The following is a 25215-nucleotide window of genomic DNA, read 5'->3' on the forward strand; positions in this document are numbered from 1 at the left end:
GACACTTGGTGGGGTGGATTGGATAGCCAATAGGGGGTTGGGCAGGGGACGGGCAGCCGGTGGGGTGAGAGGTTGGGTCAGTCAGAGGGCGGTGGGGTGTTGGATAGCCAGAGGGAGGGAGGATGTGGTCTGACAGACAGAGGGGGTGGGGTGTGGGTTGGACAGCTGTAGGTCGGGGCAAGTTGGATCGGGTCAGGCCTGGGGTGTTAGTTGGGGGGAGTACTGGTGGTGGAAGAGGGAAGGTGTTGGGGGGGAGTCTCGTGAAGGGTGTGGTGGGGAGATTCCCTGGGGTTCAGGGGTTTGGGAGAGTCCCATGGAGGGAGGAGTGCCTTGGCGTGGAGGTAGTCGGTGGGATTGGAGGGGACTTGCGAGGTGGGATTATTTGGGGGGTTGTGGAGTCCTGTAGAGGGTTTAGGGATTGGGGTGAGTCCCATGGCGGGGGGCTAGTTGGGTCAGGAGTCTCATGGGGGGCGCGTGGGTAGTTGGGGGTTGATGGTGGAGTCCCCTGGGGGCTTGGGGGTGTGGGTAGAGTCCTGTGGGTGTTCGGTTTGGGTCTGTACAATAGTTACCCAGAAGCTAGGAGTGGTTTTAATTCTTCTAACTTTTTCTGGGTAACTATTGGTCAGAACCATCTGAAGTTTTGCGATTAAATTGCTTTTTTGGATGCTTTCCAGTGCAGGGCAATTGCCCGTTGGAAGTTTGTACTTCCCGGGCAATTGGCGTGCAACCCTAACTGGGAACTTCTGGGGTGGGTTCGCCACCACACCATTGGGGTACCCCGCAGTTATACTGCCCTGGAGCTCGGAAGTTACAGTCTTTTCCTGAGACCTCCTGAGCACTCCACTCCCACCTGTCTAACCAGTTTAAGGGTTGAAAATCCTTGTGACCACCCTATTTATCCTTTCTACAAGGACCCTAATTCCAGCTTTGTTCAGGTGGAACCTATCCCAGTGGTGCATCTCCTTCCTGTCCCAGTACTGGTGCCAGTGTCCCATGAAATGAAACCCCTCATTCTTGTACCACTCCTTCAGCCACGTGTTCACCTCTGAAAGCTGCTTATCGCATTAACATTAACTTGCACATGGGTCAGGGAATAATCCAGAGTTTATAATCATTGAGGTTGTTGTTGTTTAACTTAGCTCCCATTCCTGGTATTATACAACCTCTAGCCTACACTTCCCAATTTTGTAGCCATGAATCGTATGTGCATGAGTTTTGTTCATAAATGTCAATGTGCTATTTGTTCAGGATTTTGTGCTGTATGTCAAACTGGGCTCACAAAAAATTGAGACAAAACCATTCATTTTAAAGATCATTGTGTCTCCATGTTCCCCAAAAACACATTGTCAATTTCTGAAGCTACAGCATATGAATAACAGCGTTACTAGGAAAAGATAGGCTGGGAACAGAGATCTCTTACGCTTCTTCTCTTCCTCTAAATTGACTTTGTGCTGGGAAAGCTGCAAATCCAATGGACAGATAAGGTGGTCAGTATATGGATTAAGCAGAAAGGCGATTTATTTCCTTGAGGTTCTCTAAATCACATGCGTTAATGTCTGCGTGTCAGGCTTCTCTTCAGTGTTTCCCACATTACAATAATGACTACATTTCGAAAATACATAATTGACTGTAAAGCACTTTGAGACATCCTAAGGTTGTGAAAGGTGCTGTGGACATGAACATTTTCTTGCTATGACAGGACAGTGTAGAGGGAGCTTTATTCTTTCTGTATCTAACCTGTGTTTTACCTGCTCTAGGAGTGTTTGATGGGGCAGTGGAGAGAGGTGAAGATGGATTTTATAAATGAGTGGAGATGGAGAACATTTTTTTTATTCTCTGCTTTAATAGTTTAAAAAACTGTTGCAGAACCGAACTGAGCTAGTGGCTGATTTGAGTGAAGATATCCAGCTGAGACTGTAGCTGCAGGGTGCTATGTAAGTTTGCATGTTGCTGCACTCAGTGTGGTTTGATAGTTTCTAAGACCACAGCTTTCAATGTATTGTCTACTTGTGAGTTGTGGCCTAGGTCATCTAGGCACTCTCCTGATAACTGGAATCTGCAGCATGACCCCAAGCTTCCTCTGTGTTTAATTCAAACCTCTTAGACACGTTGAAACATTCTTAAGGGATGTGATATCCAGTTAACAATCCCAAAATCAAACTGAGTGATTCCACTGTTTAAACATAATCATTATAACCTCCCTCTACACTGCCTCATCAGATGCTCCCAGGGCAGTCAAAAGAAAGGGTTAGATAGAGAGTATAACTCCCTCTATACTGTCCCATCAAACAAATGATTTTCTCCTGAATCTTTCTTTGACATTGGCACAGATTTGTCACTTCTGCATACGGTAATGTTGTTTAACATATGTGTCCTGAAACTCTCAGGGGGAATGAGGGGTGGGAGGGGGGTTTCCTTCTGTAACTCTAAAGCGGAGACCATCAGAATCCCAAGGCAAAGCAGCAAATGAGGCTGAGAGTGCCTTGGAGATCAAGGGCTTACACACCACCTTTCTGACAAGCATAGAAAAGCTACAGCACAGAGAGGCCATTCAGCCAATCGTTTCTGTGCCGGCCAAAAAAAGAGAAAAAAAAACAGCCGCAGATTTTTAATCTCACTTTCCAGCACCTGGTCTGTAGCCTTGCAAGTTACAACACTTCAAATGCAGATCCAGGTACCTTTTAAATGAGTTGAGTATTTCAGCCTGAACCACCAATTTAGACAGTGAATTCCAGACACTCACCACTCTCTGAGTGAAAAAGGTTTTCCTCATGTCCCCTCTAATCCTTCCACCAATCACCTTGAATCTATGGCCCCTGGTAATTGACCCCTCAGCTGTGGGAAAAAGGTCTTACCTTATCTAGGCCCTCATAATTTTGTACACCTCAATTAGGTCACCCCTCAGCCTCCTCTGTTCTAACCTTAGCCTATCCAATCTTTCCTCATTGCTGCAATTTCCTAGCCCTGGCGACACTCTTGTAAATCTCCTCTGTACCAGACCAATTATGCCCTTCTTGTAATGTGGCCTTGAAGTCCTGCTCAGTCCTGAGCTGGGCTTCTGACTCGAAATCTAGCCCATAAAGTTATATCATCAAGCTCCACCTCTACCATTGTTTCAGTGTTCTCTCTTAGCTACGCAGTAGTAAAAGGGATTCAGCCCCTGATGATCTGAACATACAGGTCAATAAACACCAGTAATGATGTTTCACTTGTTACACACAACAAAAACAACACAAATAACTTGCTTTTATATTGTGCCTTTTATGTCCTTCACAGGTGCTTCACAGAAATGTTACCAAATAAGTATTTGATACTGAGCCACATACTTGGACTGGTAATCAAATGCTTAGCCAAAGAAGTAGGTTTTAAAGAGTGTCTTAAAGAAGGAGAGAGGGCTGGAGAGGTTTAGGGAGGGAATTCCAGAACTCAGAGCGTTTATGCCTTAATTGTCTTTGAGAAAGTGTTGGTGAGTCAACTTCTTGAACTACTGCAGTCTGCAGTAGTGATGGTGCTCTAGGATTTCATCCAAGTGATGCTAAAGGAACAGTAATATATGTACTGGACAACTCCAGACTAAACTTGTTCCCTGCACCTGCACTGGAGTGAAGTTACTTTGCTCATATATTTATTCCAGAACCTCAATTCATTGCTTTGCTGACCCTAGAAGCTGTCCAACTGTCATTTTGATTGAGGGAGAGAGGTAACAGTGGGTAGACCTAAACTAGAGGAAAATCAAGCAAATTACACAAAATGCCTCAGTGCCATACTTTTGAACATTGAATAAAATACAAATTTGTCTTACAGCAGGATGGAGAAAGGGTGACCTGAGGGGCAGCTGTGGATGGTGCTGTGCAGATCGCAGCTTCAAACCACCCCTGGATGGTATGTTTTGGAGCTGGTGTCAGAGAACGAGCAGAGTTGAAGGGTCAAAATTATCCCGACTGGAACTGGCAGCACAAAGGTTGACAGATGATGTCACAGGGCATTGGAAGAAGCCAGTTGCACCCCTCAGTATTGTAGCTGCTGTGTGAGATAATGGAAGGTAAGTCTGGTGTATGAAATCTGAGATGTGACATTTGGAGAGTTAATGAGCAATAAGGATCCATCCCATCATTGAAACATTTCAAGTCCTCCTCGAGAGGTCTAGATACTTGGGGATTAAAAATTTGCCTTGGGTTTGGAGCAAAATAAGCACTATCAAATCAACTCCATATACATCGTCCTTGATATTTAATTCCATTGATTGCAGTGGAACTGAATTATCAAGCGCTGTGCATGGTGGCTGGCTGATCCAATAACAGCCAGAGTATCAGCATCCTGGGGAGGAACTTTCAGGAATGCTCATATCAAATGTACACCAGGAACCACTGGAAAGGCCACGGGTCAATGACAGGGAGGTTTCTTTTTATTCATTCATGGGACCTGAGCACCACTGGCAACACCAGCATTTATTGCCTATCTGTAATTGCCCTTGAGAAGGTGGTGGTGAGCCAACTCCTTGAATCACCACAGTCCATGTGATGTAGGTACTCAGATTGCTATTAGGGAGGAAGTTCCAGGATTCTGACCCAATGACAATGAAGGAATGGCAACTCAGAATGGTGTGTGGTTTGTGGGGGGATCTTGTCCCTGCTGTCCTTATTCTTCTAGGTGGTAGAGATCGCAGATTTGGAAGGTGCTGCCAAAAGGAGCATGGCAAGTTTCTGCAGTGCATTTTGTATATGGTACATACTGCTGCCACTGTGTACTGGTGGTGGAGGAACTGAATGTTTAATACAGTACTTGGGTTGTTGATCAAGTGGACTGCTTTGTCCTCAGTGGTGTTGAGCTTCTTGAGTGTTGTTGGAGTTGTATTCATCCAGGCAAGTGGAGAGTATTCCATCACAGTTCTGACTTGTGCTTTGTAGTTGGTAGATAGACTTTGGAGAGTCAGAAGTGAGTTACTCACTACAGACCTCCCAGTGTCTGTTCTGATATTGTGGAGACAGTATTTATGTAGCAGGTTCAGTTACGTTTCTGGTCAATAGTGACCCCTGGGATGTTAATGGTGGGGGATTCAATGGTGCTAATGCCATTGAACGTTAAGGGCAGACGCTTAGATTCTCTCTGTTGGAGGTAGCCATTGCCTGGCACTTGTGTGGTGCAAATGTCACTTCCAACTTAACAGACCAAGCCTGAATGTTGTCCAGGTCTTGCTGTATATGCACACAGACTATTTCAGTATCTGAGGAGTCACAAATGGCACTGAACATTGTGCAATCCTCATTGGATTCCCACTTCTGACCTTTTGATGGAGGGAAGATTACTGATGAAGCAGCTGAAGATGGTTAGCCCTGAGAACCCCTGCAGCAATATCCTATGGCTGAGATAATTGGACTGCAACAACCATAACCATCTTCCTTTGTGCTAAGCTCCTTGATTCCATACATCAAATGTTTCCTTGATGTCAAGGGCAGTCATTCTCACCTCACCTTGTGGGAATTGAGCTTCCTTCTGCTCCCACTGGAACTTTGTACAAGGTGTGCTGATCAGAGGTGTGAGGTGTGCTGTGGGGTGGGATTCCATATGTTAGGATGGGAGTTCTCAGGGACCGTACATGCCCTATACCCCACCTATTCTAAATCGACATGGAGTAATTGGCAGTAAAAGCAAGCAAAACCTGTCTGTGTCACCAGAGTATAGAATGAACATTATCCCTATTGTACGACCTGTTTAAATCCAGTGAGTCAAAAGTAAATGAATGGCAAAAATGGGGACCAGTATTAATGAGAATGAGGGAACATCTTTAAAACCTCCTTCTGTGCATCAAGGCCGTCACTGTTATCTGGACAAACAGCTGATTTTCACACAGTAGGATCTCACGAACAGTAAATGAAATGATTGATGGGGCTGTTAGAGGTGGGATGCTGTCCAGGACACTGGGAGAACTCCCCGCTCTGTCCTGATGCACAGAAGGAGGTTTTGAAGATGTTCTCTCATTCTCATTCTTCCCATAGTGCCGAGGGACCCACTAGTGTCAATGTAGATCAGCAATCAAAGAAGCTGATGGAAAGTTCAACTACATGGCCATGTAGAGGACAGGTCAGAGGGCATTATGATTAAACTGTAGAGTGCTCTGGTCACCTTGAGCTCAGTTCATTGAAAAACAAGAGAAACATTCAAGGACCGGATGTCCCAGAGAAGAGCTCACCCCCAGGATCAGGTCTGAGCTTTGGGGAAAGAGTTGGGATATCTGAGGTGTGATTTTATAGAGTCACAACACATAGTGAAGGATAAGTCAATTCAGAGTATTACTTTAGGTTAAATAGCTACAGTAGGACAAGGGGTCACAGATTCAAATGAGTAACAGGTAATTTTAGATTGACCCCAGGAAATTCTTCTCCCAAAAAATGCTCAATGTGTTGAATGAACATTCAAAAAGACCAGTAAAGGCAAAAATTCTGGAATAACTGAAGAAACAATTTATAGCACAATGAAGGGATATTAGGGCCTCAACAATTTATATGGGCTGAATGGTTTCCCCATCTCTAATTATCTTGTGATCTGGCAGACAGGGCCTCAGTTTAATGTCTCATCTGGAAGACAACACCTCTGGCAATGCAGCATTCCCTCAGAGCTGCACTGAAGTGTCAACTTAGATTATGTGCTCAAGTACTGGAGTGGAGCAGGACTTCAATCCATGGGGCAGAATTTTAATGGGTGGTGGTGGGGGGCGTATTGCTTGCCATGACCCCTTACAAAAGTCAGTTCCAAAAAGGTGGGCAGGCTTCAAATTCTCTTGTTAGAGATGGTCATTGCCTGGCACTTGTGTGGCATGAGTGTTACTTGTCACTTATCAATCCAAGCCTGAATGTTGTCCAGTTCTTGCTGCATGCAGGCACAGACTGCTTCAGTGCCTGAGGAGTTCAGAATGGAATTGAACACTGTGCAATCATCAGCAAACATCCTCATTTCTGATCTTATGTTGGAGGGAAGGTCATTGATGAAGAAGCTGAAAATAGTTGAGCTTCCAACAACCAGAACCATCTCCCTTTGTACTAGGTATGACTCCAACCAGTGGAGAGCTTTCCCCTAATTCCCATTGACTTCAATTTTGCGAGGGCCTCTTGATGCCACACTCAGTCAAGCAATGCCTTGATGTCAAGTGCAAGCACTCTTTCCTCTGCAATCAGCTCTTTGTCCATGTTTGGATCATGCCTATAATGAGGTCTGAAGCCAAGTGGCCCAGGCAAAACCCAAACTGAGCATTGGTGAATAGGGTATTGTTGTGTGAGTGCTGCACTGTCATTGACACCTTCCAACACTTTTCTGAGATTGAGAATAGACTGATGGGGTGGCAATTGGCTGGATTTTACTTGTCCTGCTTCTTGCAGACAGGTCATACCTGGGCAAAATTATTGGGTAAATGCCAATGTTGTAGCTGTATTAGAACAGTTTAGCTAGGGGGGCAGCTAGTACTAAAGCCAGGATGTGAACAGGGCCTATAGCCTTTACTCTATACAGTGCCTTCAGCCATTTCTTGATATCACTTGGACTGTATCAAATTGTTTGAAGACTGGTCTCTATAAAAGTTGGGATTATCCACTTCGCACTTCTGGCTGAAGGTGGTTGGAAATGCTTCAGCCTTATCTTTTCCACTGACCTTAAACCTTATTTGTGACATGACCACTGAGAGTCTGGATTTTCATTTTCCATCATGTCTTGTATGCATCGTAGGTATTTGGATCAACAGATATCGGAAGCAACTGGTAAAATCCATCAGTGGGCCCTTTCTGGAGACTATAATCCGTTACATGAAGAGGCAGGATCTGATCAGTGCTGAAGAAGTGAATCAGATTCAGGAACTGAGTGCCCTATCAGACAAAGTGAAGGCAGTCATTGATGTTCTGGCTGGTAAAGGGAACACAGCCTCTGAGTCACTGCAGACCTTTATAGAAACTACTAACTTGCAGCTGTACCTTTCAATTACAATTTATGGTAAGATGTTTTTTTAACATGAATCATCCATATTTTCTCCAAACTGTTGTCCTCTGGTCTCCTTTAATCATAGGGGCTGAATAAGATGATCATAGGCTCCTACCAGCGCATGTTGTATCAATAGGGTCTGGGAGGACTTGTTCTCAGATCAGTATCTCCCCACAGCAAAGCAGAAAGGCAGCAAAAAGAGGCATTAAAATTTGTGGATCCCAGGGAATGGAGTAAAGAAGGAGAGAGAAAAGGGGGAAGAGACAGAGGGAGGAGGAGAGAGGGGACAAGAGGAGGGGTGGACTTGCGAAGGAGGTGCTCCTGCAAATCCAACTCAGCATTTTTCTGAATACTGAATTTATAAATAGAGGCACCACTCACACAATTTGGGGTTTTCTAAATTAAAGGAGTTGCAATATCATTTAATAGTGTGGATCTTTTATGGTCAAAGATTGATTTGCTGCAAAAGTAGTCACTGTACCTAGAGGACATGCGGACTAGGAGCTGACTGGGTGTCTTGACTGACTATTAGTTGCCAGACAGACTAATGAAGCAGACAGCACTCTCTCAGACACTGCAATCAGGACACTGCTTCATGCAGTGATAGAAGGAGCCTGTACAGGGCTGGCTGACGAAATGCTGTAATCACTGACCTAATTTTGAGCCTGGGGCTGGCTGACGAAATGGAGTCCTTTAAATGTACTATGAGGAGCTTCAATCATTGCATAGTCAGCAATTGGGTACTTCATCAATGGAGGAACTGAATTCCATTTATTTTCTGGCATCTTGTACTATTCCCAATGCTGAACAACAGGCTAAACGGGAGGTCAAGCACAGTGGAAAATTAATATATCACAGATAACATATCAAGAGAACAACGTTGTTTATTCTAGATGGCACGTCCTCCTCCTCATTCCCTCTTTCTCCTTCCCTTCTCCTCCCCCTCCATCCCTAATTTTGTTGCTTCTTCTCCCCTTTCTCCTTTCCATCTATTTCTCCTTTTTTGCTTCATCTGTTTCCCCAATTCTCCCACCTATAGACACCCTGAATGTTGGGTCAATGTGTTTATTCTAAAACAGGTTAAAGAGGCAGGTCTGAGTGCTTTAAGTTGTTTGGTAGGGTCACTGACAGTAATAGCTGATGCCAGTGTGTCTTGAGCAGGTTAGTTACTTGTGCATGTTGGACATCAGGTCTTCATTTCATTCTCTTCTGTTTTTGTTTCAAGAGCCAATGGTACAGAAACACATTGAAGTCCTGCAGAGCAAGTTTGGGAATGGGAATGAAATCAGTGGTGTGTGTGAAAAGTCCTCCCTGGAAAGACTCACCAATCTCCTGCTAATTGATGGGCTGACAGACATCCAACAGAAAGAGCATGATGTCATGCAAACTGAGGCCACCAGAGGGATGAAGAACAGCCCAAAACATATCCCATTGGACAGACTCTTCCTGCCCCTTTCAAAGGTTAATAACCCGCCACGCATTTTAGTAACAGTTGGGGTGGCTGGAATTGGTAAAAGCACTTTGGTGAAAATATTGGTGTACAAATGGCTGAAGGGGGACTTGTACAGAGATGTCACTTTCATATTCCCCTTCATGTTTCGAGAGCTGAACTCCTTTGAAAGGATCTCTGCGGAAAAGCTGCTCAAGTTGACCTTTCCCCACATTACTGAAACCAACCACATTCTGAATGGGACAGCAAAGGTGGTGCTGATCTTTGATGGACTGGATGAGTTCAAGTATCCACTTGAGTTTTCAAACCCCCAGACATGCACTGACCCAAAAAAAGATATCCAGATTGACAACTTAATCGCAAACATAATACGGGGCACTATCTTCTCCCAGGCAACAGTATGGATCACTTCACGCCCAACAGGAGCAAGTCAAATCCCAGCTGGAATTGTAGACAGAATGACAGAACTCAGGGGCTTTGGGGAATTGGAGATGAAGGACTTCTTGGAATCAGTCTTTGAAGAAAGACCAATGGCTATGCGGGTCTTTTCGCATATAAAAGCCCACAAGTCACTCTACATAATGTGCTCTGTCCCGTCCTTTTGTCTGATGATTGGGCTGTCCCTTGCATACTACCTCAGAATCAGTAATGACAGTCATAAGGCTGGAAATTTCCCCAGGACAATGACAGAAATCTACACATATTTCTTCAAAATGATTCTCAATGGGGACTGGCAAGAAAAGGAACAGGAGGCACCAAAAATTGATCAAACTTTCAGCAATAACAAGAAACTGATTGTTAACCTAAGCAGATTGGCATTTTATGGGTTAATCAAACGTAAGTTTGTTTTCTATGAGCAGGACATGAAGGCATATGGCATTGACCTCATCTCACTACAGGGAAGCTTGTGCACTAGGATCTTCACCAAAGATGACTCCAATATCTGTACAGTTTACTACTTTACACACATAACAATGCAGGAGTACCTAGCTGCCATTTATTATTACACCGCAGCCAAAAGGGCCATATTTGACCTCTTCACTGACAGTGCCATGTCTTGGCCCAAGTTAGGTTTCCACAATCATTTTAAGAATGCGGTCAGTAAGTCCCTCCAGTCAGAAGATGGTCACTTGGACATATTTGTGCGCTTTCTCTCTGGTCTGCTCTCACCAGAAGTGAACAGATTGTTGCAGGGCCTGCTCCTGACAAAAGATGAACACAACAGCTACCGAGCACCAGTGATGCACCACCTGCAGTGCTGCCTCAACACCGATTACGTCATCTCGTCGAGAACGGTCAACATCATGCATTGCCTCCACGAGCTGCAGGACACTGAGATCGCTAAGGGGGTGGCAGATGCTCTCAGAACGGGGAGTCTGGCTGGGAGACTGACTCCTATCAACTGTTCCGCTTTGGCCTACCTTCTGCAAGTGTCTGAAGAATGCATGGAAGAGACCAATCTCTCCAACTGCCTGAGCTACAATATCTTCAAAAGCTTGCTCCCCCGCCTGTTGTACTGCCACAACCTCAGGTACTTGTCCTTTTCTGTAACCCAACCTCTATGAGTGTAGGTGGTGGATCCCAACTTAGTGTTGGGTAACGGTTCAAGAAGGCAGCTCATCACCACCTTCTCAAGGGTACCTAGGGATGGGCAATAAATGCTGGCCCAGCCAGCCAAGCCCACATCCCATGAATGAATAAAAAAAAAACTGGAGCCAGCAGCTGAGGTCTGCTCCTCTAGAAAGGGATTGAGCTTGGGACCTCACCTATTGCTCCCTTTTGATTCATGGGCTGCACTCAGAAACTGAGTAACTGGGCAAAGCTCCCTGTCCCCTGAGATACACAGAATGCAAACAATAGATACTCAGACTGTAAAAATCTTTTGGAGTATCCTGGGTTACTGTGACTCATGGAGATACTATTAAGGAGACAACGAGACTGGGATTGTTCTCCTTAGAAAAGCATAACGGGAGGTTTGATAAAAGTGTTCAAGATTGTGAGGGGTTTTGATAGGGAGAAACCAGTTCCACTGGCAGGAGGGCCAATGACCAGGGGAGGCAAATTTAAGGTAATTGGCAAAAAAATCAGGGAGGAGGATAGTTTTTCACAAAATGAATTATTATGATCTGGAGTATGCTGCCTGAAAGGGTACTAGGAGCAGATTCAATAGTGACTTTCAAAGGGAGTTGGATAAATACTTGAATGGAAAAAATATACATGGGCCAGGATATTTCGGATGGCGGAGTTTCCCGTCCTGCCTTCTGATGATGGTCCCCCACTGACTCTTCTTGCCCCGCAGCCAATTCACGCTCAAATGAGTGTCAGTTGGCTGCAGGTGGGACTTCTGCCCCTCAATCAAGAACAAGCCCCAGCATAGAAAGCTGTCAGCCAATCTGATTGGCCAGCAGCTCTCTAGTCCTTGCAGTGACAGAAGCTGTGGCGGACGGAAGAGGAACTTCCTGAAGACGTCAGTGCCTAAGTCCCAGACTGGAATGACAGGTGAGCTTTCAGGGTCTCAAGGTGGGGAGGCCTGGAGGATGGATAGTGGGCGATTGGGGTTGGGGGGGAGGAGGTCCAGCAGTTACCGGACCATAACCTTAACAAGTTAGGAGGGGGCTTCTGATAGAAGCGAACCCACCCCCATCTCTTCCCATCCAAGGCCTAAGCCTATTCATTTTTGAGCCTCCAAACACCCGGGAAATCCTCCTGCCAGCCTAAATATTGAGGCAAGATGGGAAACAGCTCCTGCGTGGCCAATAATTGGTGTAAAATCGCTGAGAAGTCAGGGTGGGTGGGAACCCAGCGGTAAGCCCATTCATTCTATCTCATACTCCTCACTCACCCACCCTCCCCCCACCACCCCACCTAAAAACCTGCCGACGAGGGAGCGTGAAATTCAGGCCATGGATTCTGGGGAAAGAGATAGGAGCGGGATTAATTAGATAGATCTTTCAAATAACTAGTACAGGCATGATGTGCCAAATGGCTTCCTTATTGAGCTGTATGATTCTATAAATAATATTTAGGTATTAGTCCATTATATTGCCACCCAGAATGATGATATCCTGAGCCGCAGTTTGACTACTTGCTATTTATGTAATAACCACCAAGTTGTACCAAGCAGTCTCCATTGCTCTTTACCAACTCTCAGCTCTGAAACCAATTTTGCTGTCAGTATTGCTGACCCTGTGCTGAAAGTCTACTTTTATTTCTAGACTAATGTGGAATTATTCACCGCCAGGTAAAGGTTAGAGGGAAGTGGGTTTAGGATAGGAGGAGCTTGCTAACACTGAGGTGGGGTGAAGCTCTGGAGGGATTAAAGAATAAGGATTTGATGTGTCGGGTGATAGGGAGCCAGTCTAGACCAATGAGAGGATGGGTGATTGCACAGACTATGATACAGGCAGCTGGAGTTTGGGCTTCAGGATCAGATGAACGAAGATTCTGGGCATGTAGTCTTGGTGAAGGGCAGGGAAAGGATGTGTGGATGTGAACCTCCACTCAGGGTTGAACATGACATGAAACTTTAGCCCAGTCTGCTCATTCAGAGTGAAAGGCTGCAGTAGCAAGGGAGCAGTCAGTGACAGGGGATTTAATGCAATAGTTCCTGTCTTCCTTTTACTCAGCTGGAAAATTCACTCATCACAATGTTAACCAGAGAGTCTGACAGCATAACGGTGGTTATCAGGTTGACAGGAATGTTGGAGGTAGAGCTGGGTGTCATCAGCAAGTGTTCACTAAATGTCCCTATGTCACATGGTGAGAAACAGCAGGATATTAAGGATAGATCCATGGGCACTAAAAACCAAGCAAGTGCTGCATTGACGCTGTTGAACTGACAGAGTGCTGTATATTTGGTGTTTGATGGAAGAAATGCTGCATTGTTGGGGGTACTACATCATTAGAGGTGTTGTACTGGGGGAGTACTGCATCGTTTGAGGCGCTGTACTGAGGTGTGATGCACTGAGGGAGTGCTACATTGCTGCACTTCCTTGGTATGATATCCCCAGCAATGCTGGTATTGGACTGAGGGAGTTCTGCATTGTTTGAAGTGTTGCTCTGAGGGAATGTTGCATTTTTGATGTTGAACTGAGAGAGTGTTGCATGGTTCATGTTGGAATGAAAAAGTGCTGCATAGTTGGATTTGCTACATTGAGGGAGGGCTGCATTGTTGTTGTAGGGACACATGACTGCCACATTGTTGGTATTGGACTGAAGAAATGCTGCATTGCTGGAGATGCGGTCCTGAGGGAGAGCTGCATAGTTGGAGTGGTTGGGCTAGAGGGACTAATGCCTTATTAGTATTGCTCTGGGGAGCTTTTATGGTTGGTGTTGGACTAAGGGAATGCTGTATGGCTGGAAATGTTAAACTGAGGGAGTGCTCCATTGCTAGTTGCATTTTGAGTGAGATGTTATCCCTGATGTTCCTCAGCTGATGACCTTGATGATTATGCTGACCCAGTGGAGTTTGTGTGGTCAGTGAGAGGTTGCATCTAACCTGCAGCAGGAGAGTGCAAACACCATTGTGGCCACATCCTGGTAGCTGTCTGCACCTGTTTAAACCTGCCTGTTTACTTACCCCTGAAATGGGGTGGGGAGTCGTGTGTTTTCCCAAACTCCAATACAGATTATAGACTTGTAACAGTCATATATTGTCAACTTCATAGCATTTGATAAGTAACAAGTTGGGAGTCGCTAAATAGCCAGATATCCAGTGGCAGTGCTGGTCTCAGGATAAAACTGTTGTGTTTTATTTATATATTGAAGGCTGGAAAACAACCAGTTCAAAGACAATGTGATGGATCTACTGGGGAGCTTGTTGAGTGCGAAGGACTGTCAGATCAAAAAGATTAGGTATGCCTTTCTCTTAATTGCTTCCAAATGTATTACCAGGTTAGCACCTATGGACATTCTCTATACTTAAAACTCTATATAAATTCAAACTACTGTTACACAATCTAATTGCTACTCAAAGCAGGGAGCACACCACAGGCAACAATAGCATCATACTTTGTGTAAACATTAAGTTATTTTTTTTTGCTGTGATTTTAAGAAATACAGAAACAGAAAGAAAGCCATTCATTCCTTCCTGGGTTTCCAAATATATTAAAATAGTGTATGTGGGAAATAGCAAAACAAGAGGCCATTGAGAGAAAGACAGTTGTCAATAAATTGATCATGGGTTTCAGAAGAAACTTCTTTATCCAGAGAATGGTAAGAACATGGAACTAACTACCACAGGGAGTGGTTGGGGTAAATCGCATGGATTATTTAATGGGAGACTAGATAAGCACCTGAAGGAGAAAGGAATAGAAGGATATGCTGATACAGTGAGATGAGGAAGGATGAGAATAGGAAGGAGCTCAGGTGGAACATAAACGCTAACATGTTGAGTGGCCTGCTTCTGTGCTGCATATTCTATCTAATTCTACCTATGTATATCTATATAGTAGTAACAATTTTCAAACATTTCAATAGATAATTGGTCTATCCAACTCCCTATCAGCTTAGCCTGGTGTATTTTTATATTTAATAACCCTGATAGCCCATCTTTTGTTGGACTGTGAATGTAAAGGAGTTGGGACTGGGCTGGGAAGGCAGCAGGAGTTGGGACTGGGCTGGGAGGGCAGCGGGAGTTGGGACTGGGCTGGGAGGGCAGCGGGAGTTGGGACTGGGCTGGGAGGGCAGCGGGAGTTGGGACTGGGCTGGGAGGGTAGCGGGAGTTGGGACTGGGCTGGGAGGGTAGCGGGAGTTGGGACTGGGTTGGGAGGGCAGCGGGAGTTGGGACTGGCCTGGGAGGGCAGCGGGAGTTGAGACTGGCCTGGGAGGGCAGCGGGAGTTGAGACTGGCCTGGGAGGGCAGCGGGAGTTGAGACTGGCCTGGGAGGGCAGCGGGAGTTGAGACTGGCCTGGGAGGGCAGCGGGAGTTGAGACTGGCCTGGGAGGGCAGCGGGAGTTGGGACTGGGCTGAGAGGGCAATGGGAGTTGTGAGGTTGCAGCCACTTGCTTTGATTTGTACAGGTGATGGTGACTGTTGTATTAACCCTGGTTATGGATGTTGTTTGTTTTGAACAGTTTAGCTGAAAACCTAATTAGCAACAAAGGGGCAAAGGCAATTGCTCGGTCACTGATGGTGAACAGGACTCTGGCTGCTTTAGAGTGAGTATTTTTACCGGGTGCTGTTCAAAATGTTTTCCTTCACGTACGTTCACCACTCTTCAACTGCTTGTTATTCCTCAACAGCCTCAGGAGCAATTCGATTGGGCCCAAAGGAGCAAAAGCATTCTCTGATGCCTTGAAGATAAACCAGGGCTTGGTCTCACTGAAGTAAGTGATTACATAGGGCAGAATTTTGTGCTTGGCATGCTGGGGCAGTCGGGAAGCTGACTGCTGATGGCGATCGGCACCGGACCGCGATTTCACGCTGACGGGCAATTAAGGCCCACCCAGTGTGAAACACGAGCGGCAGCACTGCAGGCGCGGGCAGGCTGGGTGGGAGGAGGGCGAGCAGGCTGAGTGCGAACATTGCGCATGCGCACGTGAGAGCGCTGCATAATCTCTCTGGGGCACGGAACTGCCTCAGGGAGGTGAAGCGCTGTTTAAAAAAAATAAAGAACATAAAAATGTCATAAAACATGTCCCCCTCATGTGACTCTGCCACATGAGCAGGGAAATGTTTCTAACTCGTGTAAAATTTTTATTTGATTTTTATTTACTTTAGGAAACTTCATCCCGCCCGTGGATGAGGTTTCCTAAAAAGTGCAAAGGCTGCTTGGCCTTTTCGCCTTCCTGCCAACCGGGCAGCATAAATTTGAATTTAATTTTGAATTTTAATTTGAATTAAGTCCCGCTGAACGAAATACCACGGGACTGTGTGATAATGTCGGGACACTCGCCCAACGTCACCGTGCATCATTTTATGTTCGGCCGGGTCAGGCATGCGCCCACCCGCCTGCTGAACTTAATATTCTGCCCATAGAACTTACAGCATAGTAACTGGCTATTCTGCACAACCTATCCATGCTGGTTTATACCCCACTCTAGCCTCCTCCTATCCTTCCTCACCTCACCCCATCAGCTTATCCTTTTATTCCTTTCTCCCTCATGTGTTTACTTAGCTTCCCCTTAAATGCATCCATACTATTCACCTCAATCACTCCCTGTGGTAGCGAGTTCCATATTCTCACCACTCTTTAGGTAAAGAAGCTTCTTCTGAATTCCCTTTTGGGTTTCTTGGTGACTATCTTACATTGATGGCCCCTAGTTTTGCCGTTCCTCACAATAGTAGAAACATTCACTAGTCTATGTGTCAAATCTATCAAAACGTTTCATAATCTTAAAGACCTCTTTTTAGGTCACCACCCCCAGCCTTCTCTTTTCAAGAGAAAAGAGACCCAGCCTGTCCATCCTTCTTTTTAGGCATCAGCTCATAATTCTAGTATCATCCATGTAAGTTGCTTTTAAACTCTCTATATCCTCTTCAAAATGGACACAGTGAAAAAACACAACACTAATACAAGGGAACAGTAATGCCAACCCCATTGTCTCATAAACCAGAAGACAAACTCTTAAAAACCAAGAGGTTTTGTACAAAAATTAAAAATTGTTATTTTTCCGAACATAAACCAACTGTCAATCTAATTATAGACCTCATTAGTGACATATTTAAGTCAGTTCTTTAAAATTATGAAACGTTTTGATAGTGTAGACGCATGATGAGTGTTTCCACTTCCAGAAGAATATTTGGGCGTAACAAGGCTGAATTTCAAGGACTAATGTTCTGTATCCCATAAATGCCTGAAGAATGCCCAGTCTGAGATTGAGTCAGGCCATTTCTCAGGGCCCAGACTGGGGCAGGGAAAGGGAAATGGAAAAAGGGCCCCGGCTGGGTGGAGGGGGCAGGGGACTAGGCTGGGGGAGGGAGAGAGCCCAGGCTTGGGGAGGGAGGGGTGAGAGAGAGCAGGCTGGGAGACACACTTTGATTTGATGTTTGGGGAAATACTATTAAATGGAAACAATTTCAAAATAAATTCAGCCGTGGACTATGCACAAACAGGAAGTTATATGAAATAGTATGCCTGTCACGTGTGCCTTGACCAGCAGGCAGACTATCTGCCTCTGAATGCTGCGATGCCTATCTGGAAAACGATCTAAAAATATGTAAGTGTCAGAGATAAAAGCAGCATTTCAGGGCCTGAGCTAATGTGAGCAGCCCAGACTCTAGGGGAATTGGGTCTGTGTGCTCTGCATTAGAATGCATTTGGCCCAGATAGAAGCTGCCAGGACAGAAGTGTAGCAGGGACTGCGGTGCTTGATTTGAGGTCAGTGCCTCTGCCCCCTGGTGTAAGGGAGCTGGACAATAAGTACCTCTGTCACCTGGAGCTGAACAGTGACTCTGTTTAATGAGCCTGCTCAGTGAGTGATTGTTGGCTTGGCTGTTGCTTCTTGAGGTGGCTGTTGTGTTTCATATTGTATTGTGCGGAATCCAGACATCTGGAATCAATTCACTGAAAGGCCAGCTTTTACTGCAAAATTGAATCACATCTTTCCCAACAAGGACAGTAGCAATGAAAAAGAAGCTGGACATTTGTGTCCATCTTCTATCACTACCTCCTACATCCCAATTTTTGGTGGATAAAGGGGAGATGTTGATGGTGTGATTTAAGGGTCTGGCATGGAGAGGGTTAACGTGGGTCTGGTTACAGTACCACCCACACTCTGATGTAAAGGAACACATGACCCAAGTCTAGAGGGCAGTCTTGTACTGGATTGAGATGTGCGTAGGGACAAGCATGGAGACAATTCTTAGCTTAGACCTTATACGGTATATATGGTATATACTATACAAGAGGTTAATGAATGCTTACTGTTAAACAATACAAGACTCAGAACCTCTTAATGAGACTTACTGAACTACACACAGTACCTTACAACATGGTAGCTGTGAAGGATGGACCCCGAAATCCCACAAGCATAAAAAAGTAAAGAAACAGCATTCTGACCTGACTAAAAGCACCAGAAGTGGAAGCACAGAAGGATGTTGCCTGAGGAAAGTTCCAAAGCAGGATTGGAAGCAGAAGCAGAATTAAAACTCCATGCTACAGCAGAAGACTCTATTGAATCCTGTGGAAAACCAGCTTCAATACCCAAAGATTACAGAGTCAGAAGGCCTAGCAGGGGCGAGCTAAAAAACTCAAGTTCTTGGCCAGAGCAAGTTTTGAAAAGCTTTTAAATTAGCAGCAGTCAGAATTGCCGTTTTAAAACACACCACGAGCAGCTTGAGTTCTGAGTCGGTGCCTGGCCACGTGGCAGCTGAGCTTGCTCCGCTTGAAAAATATATATAATTAAACAAATAATCAGCAGTTAAAAAACCCAATAAAAGCTGGGAATCGACAGATTCACGACCTGAAAATATTTAGATACTGTGGGAAAGACTCAGAAAGGTCGATCCAGGGAATTGCTGTTGAGAATTTTAAAACACAGAAATTGTGAATGCCATTTCTACAGGAGACCGCCAAAACTGACAAGCACAGGAAACCTCAATGAGAAGACGCATATGGCAGCGCCATCTTGGATTTCCTAACAACATTTAGAGCTATACACACTTATTAAATTTTAAATGACCATGGATCAAAAATCTACCTTACCAAGCCACTTTGAACTCATCCAAGGCCCAGACCAGTTACAAAATTGGGGAAGCTGGAGAAAGAGATTCCTTTCTTACTTGATTGCTTCAGGTCTAGACAAAAAGACAGAAGTTGAATAGGTTAACACACTGCTTTATTCGGTAGGTTCAATAGCCAACACTATAATAGCTAGACAAAGAATCAATGAACCCTCAGCAACATTTGACTATATTTTAAAATCATTTGACGCATATTTTAATCTGAAACTAACAAGATCCTTGAAAGAATTTAACAAATGTGTCCAATAGCCAGGAGAACCTAAAACAAAAACAGAATTACCTGGAAAAACTCAGCAGGTCTGGCAGCATCGGCAGAGAAGAAAAGAGTTGACGTTTCGAGTCTTCATGACCCTTCGACAGAACTTGAGTGAATCCAAGAAAGGGGTGAAATATAAGCTGGTTTAAGTTGGGGGGGGTGGGGGGGGAGAGAAGTGGAGGGGGGTGGTGTGGTTGTAGGGACAAACAGGCAGTGTTAGAAGCAGATCATCAAAAGATGTCACAGACAACAGAACAAAAGAACACATAGGTGTTAAAGTTGGTGATATTATCTAACCGAATGTGCTAATTAAGAATGGATGGTAGGGCACTCAAGGTACAGCTCTAGTGGGGGTGGGGAGCATAAAAGATTTAAAAATATTTAAAAATAATGGAAATAGGTGGGAAAATAAAAATCTATATAATTTATTGGAAAAAACGAAAGGGGGTGGGGATGGAGGAGGGAGCTCAAGACCTAAAGTTGTTGAATTCAATATTCAGTCCGGAAGGCTGTAAAGTGCCTAGTCGGAAGATGAGGTGTTGTTCCTCCAGTTTGCGTTGGGCTTCACTGGAACAATGCAGCAAGCCAAGGACAGACATGTAGACAAGAGAGCAGGGTGGAGTGTTAAAATGGCAAGCAACAGGGAGGTTTGGGTCATTCTTGCGGACAGACCGCAGGTGTTCTGCAAAGCGGTCGCCCAGTTTACATTTGGTCTCTCCAATGTAGAGGAGACCACATTGGAAGCAACGAATGCAGTAGACTAAGTTGGGGGAAATGCAAGTGAAATGCTGCTTCACTTGAAAGGAGTGTTTGGGCCCTTGGACGGTGAGGAGAGAGGAAGTGAAGGGGCAGGTGTTACATCTTTTGTGTGGGCATGGGGTGGTGCCATAGGAGGGGGTTGAGGAGTAGGGGGTGATGGAGGAGTGGACCAGGGTGTCCCAGAGGGAACGATCCCTATGGAATGCCAATAGGGGGGGGTGAAGGGAAGATGTGTTTGGTGGTGGCATCATGCTGGAGTTGGCAGAAATGGTGGAGGATGATCCTTTGAATGCGGAGGCTGTTAGAGTGATAAGTGAGGACAAGGGGGACCCTATCATGTTTCTGGGAGGGAGGAGAAGGCGTGAGGGCGGATGCGCGGGAGATGGGCCGGACACGGTTGAGGGCCCTGTCAACGACCGTGGGTGGAAAACCTCAGTTAAGGAAGAAGGAGGACATGTCAGAGGAACTGTTTTTGAAGGTAGCATCATCGGAATAGATGCGACGGAGGCGAAGGAACTGAGAGAATGGGATGGAGTCCTTACAGGAAGCGGGGTGTGAGGAGCTGTAGTTGAGGTAGCTGTGGGAGTCGGTATGTTTGTAATGGATATTGGTGGACAGTCTATCACCAGAGATTGAGACAGAGAGGTCAAGGAAGGGAAGGGAAGTGTCAGAGATGGACCATGTGAAAATGATGGAGGGGTGGAGATTGGAAGCAAAATTAATAAATTTTTCCAAGTCTCAACGAGAGCATGAAGCAGCACTGAAGTAATCATCAATGTACCGGAGAAAGAGTTGTGGAAGGGGGCCAGAGTAAGACTGGAACAAGGAATGTTCCACATAACCCATAAAGAGACAGGCATAGCTGGGGCCCATGCGGGTACCCATAGCCACACCTTTTATTTGGAGGAAGTGAGAGGAGTTGAAGGAGAAATTGTTCAGTGTGAGAACAAGTTCAGCCAGACGGAGGAGAGTAGTAGTGGATGGGGATTGTTTAGGCCTCTGTTCGAGGAAGAAGCTAAGGACCCTCAGACCATCCTGGTGGGGGATGGAGGTGTAGAGGGATTGGACGTCCATGGTGAAGAGGAAGCGATTGGGGCCAGGGAACTGGAAACTGTTGATGTGACGTAAGGAGGAATCACGGATGTAGGTGGGAAGGGACTGGACAAGGGGAGAGAGAAGGGAGTCAAGATAACGAGAAATGAGTTCTGTGGGGCAGGAGCAAGCTGAGACAATCGGTCTACCGGGATAGTTCTGTTTGTGGATTTTGGGTAGGAGGTAGAAGCGGGCCATCCGAGGTTGGGCGACTATCAGGTTGGAAGCTGTGGGAGGAAGATCCCCAGAGGAGATGAGGTCAGTGACAGTCCTGGAAACAAGGGCTTGATGTTCAGTGGTGGGGTCATGGTCCAGGGAGAGGTAGGAGGAAGTGTCTGCGAGTTGACGCTCAGCATCCGTGAGGTAGAGGTCAGTGCGCCAGACAACAACAGCACCACCCTTGTCAGCGGGTTTGATGACAATGTCAGGGTTGGACCTGAGAGAATGGAGTGCAGTAAGTTCAGAGAGAGAGAGATTAGAATGGGTGAGAGGAGCAGAGAAATTGAGACAACTAATGTCACGCCGACAGTTCTCAATGAAAAGATCAAGAGAAGGTAAGAATCCAGAGGGAGGGGTCCAGGTGGAGGGAGAATATTGGAGTTGGGTGAAAGGATCCGTTGAACGGGGAGAGGACTCCTGCCTAACGAAGTGAGCCCGGAGACGAAGACGGCGGAAGAAGAGTTCAGCATCATGCCGAGCCCGAAATTCATTGAGTTGAGGGCGTAAGGGTATGAAACTAAGTCCTTTGCTGAGCACTGAAAGTTCAGCATCGGAGAGGGGAAGGTCAGGGGGTATAGTGAATACACGGCTGGGGCTGGGATTGGAAGATGGGGTGGGGACGGAGGGACAGGCAGGAGTGGAGGGTCCTAGATGGGTGTTGGTGTCAATGCCAGGAGAACCTGTTGACTCCGTCATTAATGAACTGTACAGAATGGCTGAAGGCTGTGACTACATTGATCTGAAATCAGAGCTAATTAGGGACAGAATTATTGTTGGAGTTACAGACAATGCACTCTCAGACATGCTTCAAGCTAAGGAAGATTTTACCCTTGAAAAGGCCATTCAGATGTCAAGCAATTTCCAAAATCCGTTTACAGCACAGATTCATCTTAAGGGGTGAAGGCAAGCCAATGTACAGAGCAAATCCCACCGTCCAGCTGGTAATACAGCAGAGCAGGGACACTACAGGCCAAGGGAAGCAATAACCTAATTGACCATGAGAGAGTGGGAGACTATGCCAGTACTGTGGAGCCAAGTGACGCCCTGCCCGGCATGATCAATGTCCAGCAGGCTCAGAAGAGTATTTTAATTGCAATCACATAGGACGCTCAGAAAGCTATGCAAAGCTAACACAGCAGATGCACAGACGATCCCAAGACGATCCAAAAGGTTGAGATACCACAACTCAGACGCTGCAACCTCCAGCCAGTATAACCGTTAACCAGACTATGCTGGAACAGAGAAGCAGCCATCATCTGACTGCAGCACACCTCAGTGAGGCAAGGAAACAAACCAATGAGAACATTGTTGCACAGAAAGCTAATCTGCAAGTTGAGCCTGTTGATGAGTCACACTCACACAATAGGAAGAGACATCTTCCATCCCAACATGCATCATGATGAACCATATGTAGTAAGGAAAACAGAATGAGCACTATAGATGAGCTGCGAGTCCATTCTCCCTGTAAGGATTGGGATAAACCAATGACCACCAATAACATCAGATGGGGAGTTGAGAAGGAGCAGTTCAACTCCAAAGACGAGAAAAGGAAACACAACTGTGCTTTTGGGTGAGGTCAAAAATCAGGGATTTTTATTCTGGAAAATGGATATCTCGGTTAATGGCCATCTCACAAACTTTAAATTGGACATGGGAGTTAGTGTTATGGTCCTCTTGGACAAGGAGCTGTGGCTGAGAGACCTCTGGCTATGAGCGACAGACACACCACTCTAATGAGCCCAGAGGAATCTGATTTCCGGTTATAGCATGATTCTCGAACCTCAAGGTATGGAGGCAAACAAATCTTTGAAGTCATATACATCATCTGTAACCAATCTTTTTCTCTTCTAAGCAGAGATGCCTGTGTAGCCCTGAACCTTCTTAAAATGACAGAAGATGTCAAAACAACCTCTCTCATTAATTACATAGAACTGCAAGTTCCCGAGAACCCCAACAGAAAAGATGCTCTCAACTGGGACTTCAGCCCTGAATTGTCTTCACTCATAGCGGAGCCGGTTTGTCCATTTTCTTTGCAGGTGCCAGAAGCTCATCGTTGCTCAGACCAGCCAACCACTCAGATGGTTTCCACACCTCGAGTGGGAGACAGCCAAGAGATGAATGAGCAGCAAGAAGAGCCTCAACCTCTGGCTCTGATATTTGTTGGTAAGATACTATAAGACACCACAACTCAGACGCTGCAACCTCCAGCCAGTATAACCGTTAACCAGACTATGCTGGAACAGAGAAGCAGCCATCATCTGACTGTAGCACACCTCAGTGAGGCAAGGAAACAAACCAATGAGAACATTGTTGCACAGAAAGCTAATCTGCAAGTTGAGCTCGTTGATGAGTCACACTCACACAATAGGAAGAGACATCTTCCATCCCAACATGCATCATGATGAACCATATGTAGTAAGAAAAACAGAATGAGCATTATAGATGAGCTGCGAGTCCATTCTCCCTGTAAGAATTGGGATAAACCAATGACCACCGATAACACCAGATGGGGAGTTGAGAAGGAGCGGTTCAACTCCAAAGACGAGAAAAGAAAATTAAGATCAACCAACCAAATCCCAGAAAGACCACACCCAAAATGACCTCCTATTCATCAAGGTTTACCCAGTCCAACAGAGTCTACCAATCCTCCAGCTGTTGTAAAGACAAGATCTGGAAGAATTATAAAGCCTCCAGACCGAATGAACCTGTAAACACAGAGACTTGATGGGGGGGTGGGGGGGTGTGGGAAGGGGGACTAGAAGTAATGTAAATATGTTGGGTAAACAGGAATGCATTGTAAACACATTGGATAAAGGCTTGGAAGGAAGGTGTAGGATAAGGATCTGGCATAGAAAAGGTTAATGTGGGACTGGGCACACTACTGGTCACACTCTGATGTAAAGGAACACATGACCCAAGTCTAGAGGGCTGTCTTGTATGAGACAGAGATTTGTGTAGAGGAAAGCATAGAGATAGCTCCTAGTTTAAACCTTATACTGTATATATGCATATAGTTACAAATATTTACTAAACACTTACTATTAAACTATACAAGACTCAAAACCTCTTCATGATACCTACCAAATTGCACATGATATCTTACAATAGATGACATAGCCCCTCCTTGTCTCAAAGAACCCTGTCCTGGGCCTACAGCATGAGGAGTCCTAGACCTAGCATTGTGGGTAAGGGGCTGAGGGGCTAAATTAAGTGAGTTGAGGAGCTGCCATAAATGAGCAGATTTTGGTGAATGGGACAATTTGCAGCAGAACAGTTAATTCATTGACATCATACTCGGGTCCCTGGTATAGCAGGAGCTGCCAAATTAGAGATTTGGAGGGAACAGTGGGCTTAGAAATTTGTCATATCACTGAATTCAAATAATTTGATCAGAGCACAAGAAGATTTCAGGTGCAGCAATTGGGATCCCTTGTTGAAGTGAAAGGAACTGACCTTATTCTATTTTTATTCTATTCTATTCAATTTCTTTATTTTTTCTACATTATAAATTCAAGTGACTACACTTCCAAAATACTTCATTGGCTGTAAAGCACTCTTGAGATGTCCAGTGGTCATGGAAAGTGTTCTATAAATACAAGCCTTTCTTCTTTTCTTTTATTCAGCCACTGATGATATCTGACTGATTTCTCACTGTTCCAACATATCCTTTTGTTTTCCTGTAGTCTTCAGAATAATTTTGTGGCTGAAGATGGAGCAAGATTCACCGCAGAAGCTCTTCATGTGAATCGCAAGCTGACCGTATTGAAGTAAGCCTTGACCATTTTTCACT

The 25215-nt window shown here is 45.4% G+C and overlaps 1 protein-coding gene across 1 annotated transcript in view; it reads left to right on the forward strand.

Annotated features, from left to right (window-relative positions):
* nlrc3 (NLR family, CARD domain containing 3) overlaps positions 1-25215 on the forward strand; it is a 67225-nt gene that overhangs the window by 24450 nt on the left and 17560 nt on the right. The window contains exons 2-8 of the mRNA XM_041206660.1: positions 3805-4042; positions 7717-7977; positions 9191-10946; positions 14183-14269; positions 15490-15573; positions 15658-15741; positions 25109-25192. Of these exons, the coding sequence (XP_041062594.1) occupies positions 4036-4042; positions 7717-7977; positions 9191-10946; positions 14183-14269; positions 15490-15573; positions 15658-15741; positions 25109-25192 (2363 nt within the window). The 5' untranslated portion in view covers positions 3805-4035. The remainder of the gene's footprint in view (positions 1-3804; positions 4043-7716; positions 7978-9190; positions 10947-14182; positions 14270-15489; positions 15574-15657; positions 15742-25108; positions 25193-25215) is intronic.

This window comes from Carcharodon carcharias, chromosome 15 (genome assembly GCF_017639515.1).
Source record: "Carcharodon carcharias isolate sCarCar2 chromosome 15, sCarCar2.pri, whole genome shotgun sequence".
Classification (NCBI taxonomy): Eukaryota; Metazoa; Chordata; class Chondrichthyes; order Lamniformes; family Lamnidae; genus Carcharodon; species Carcharodon carcharias.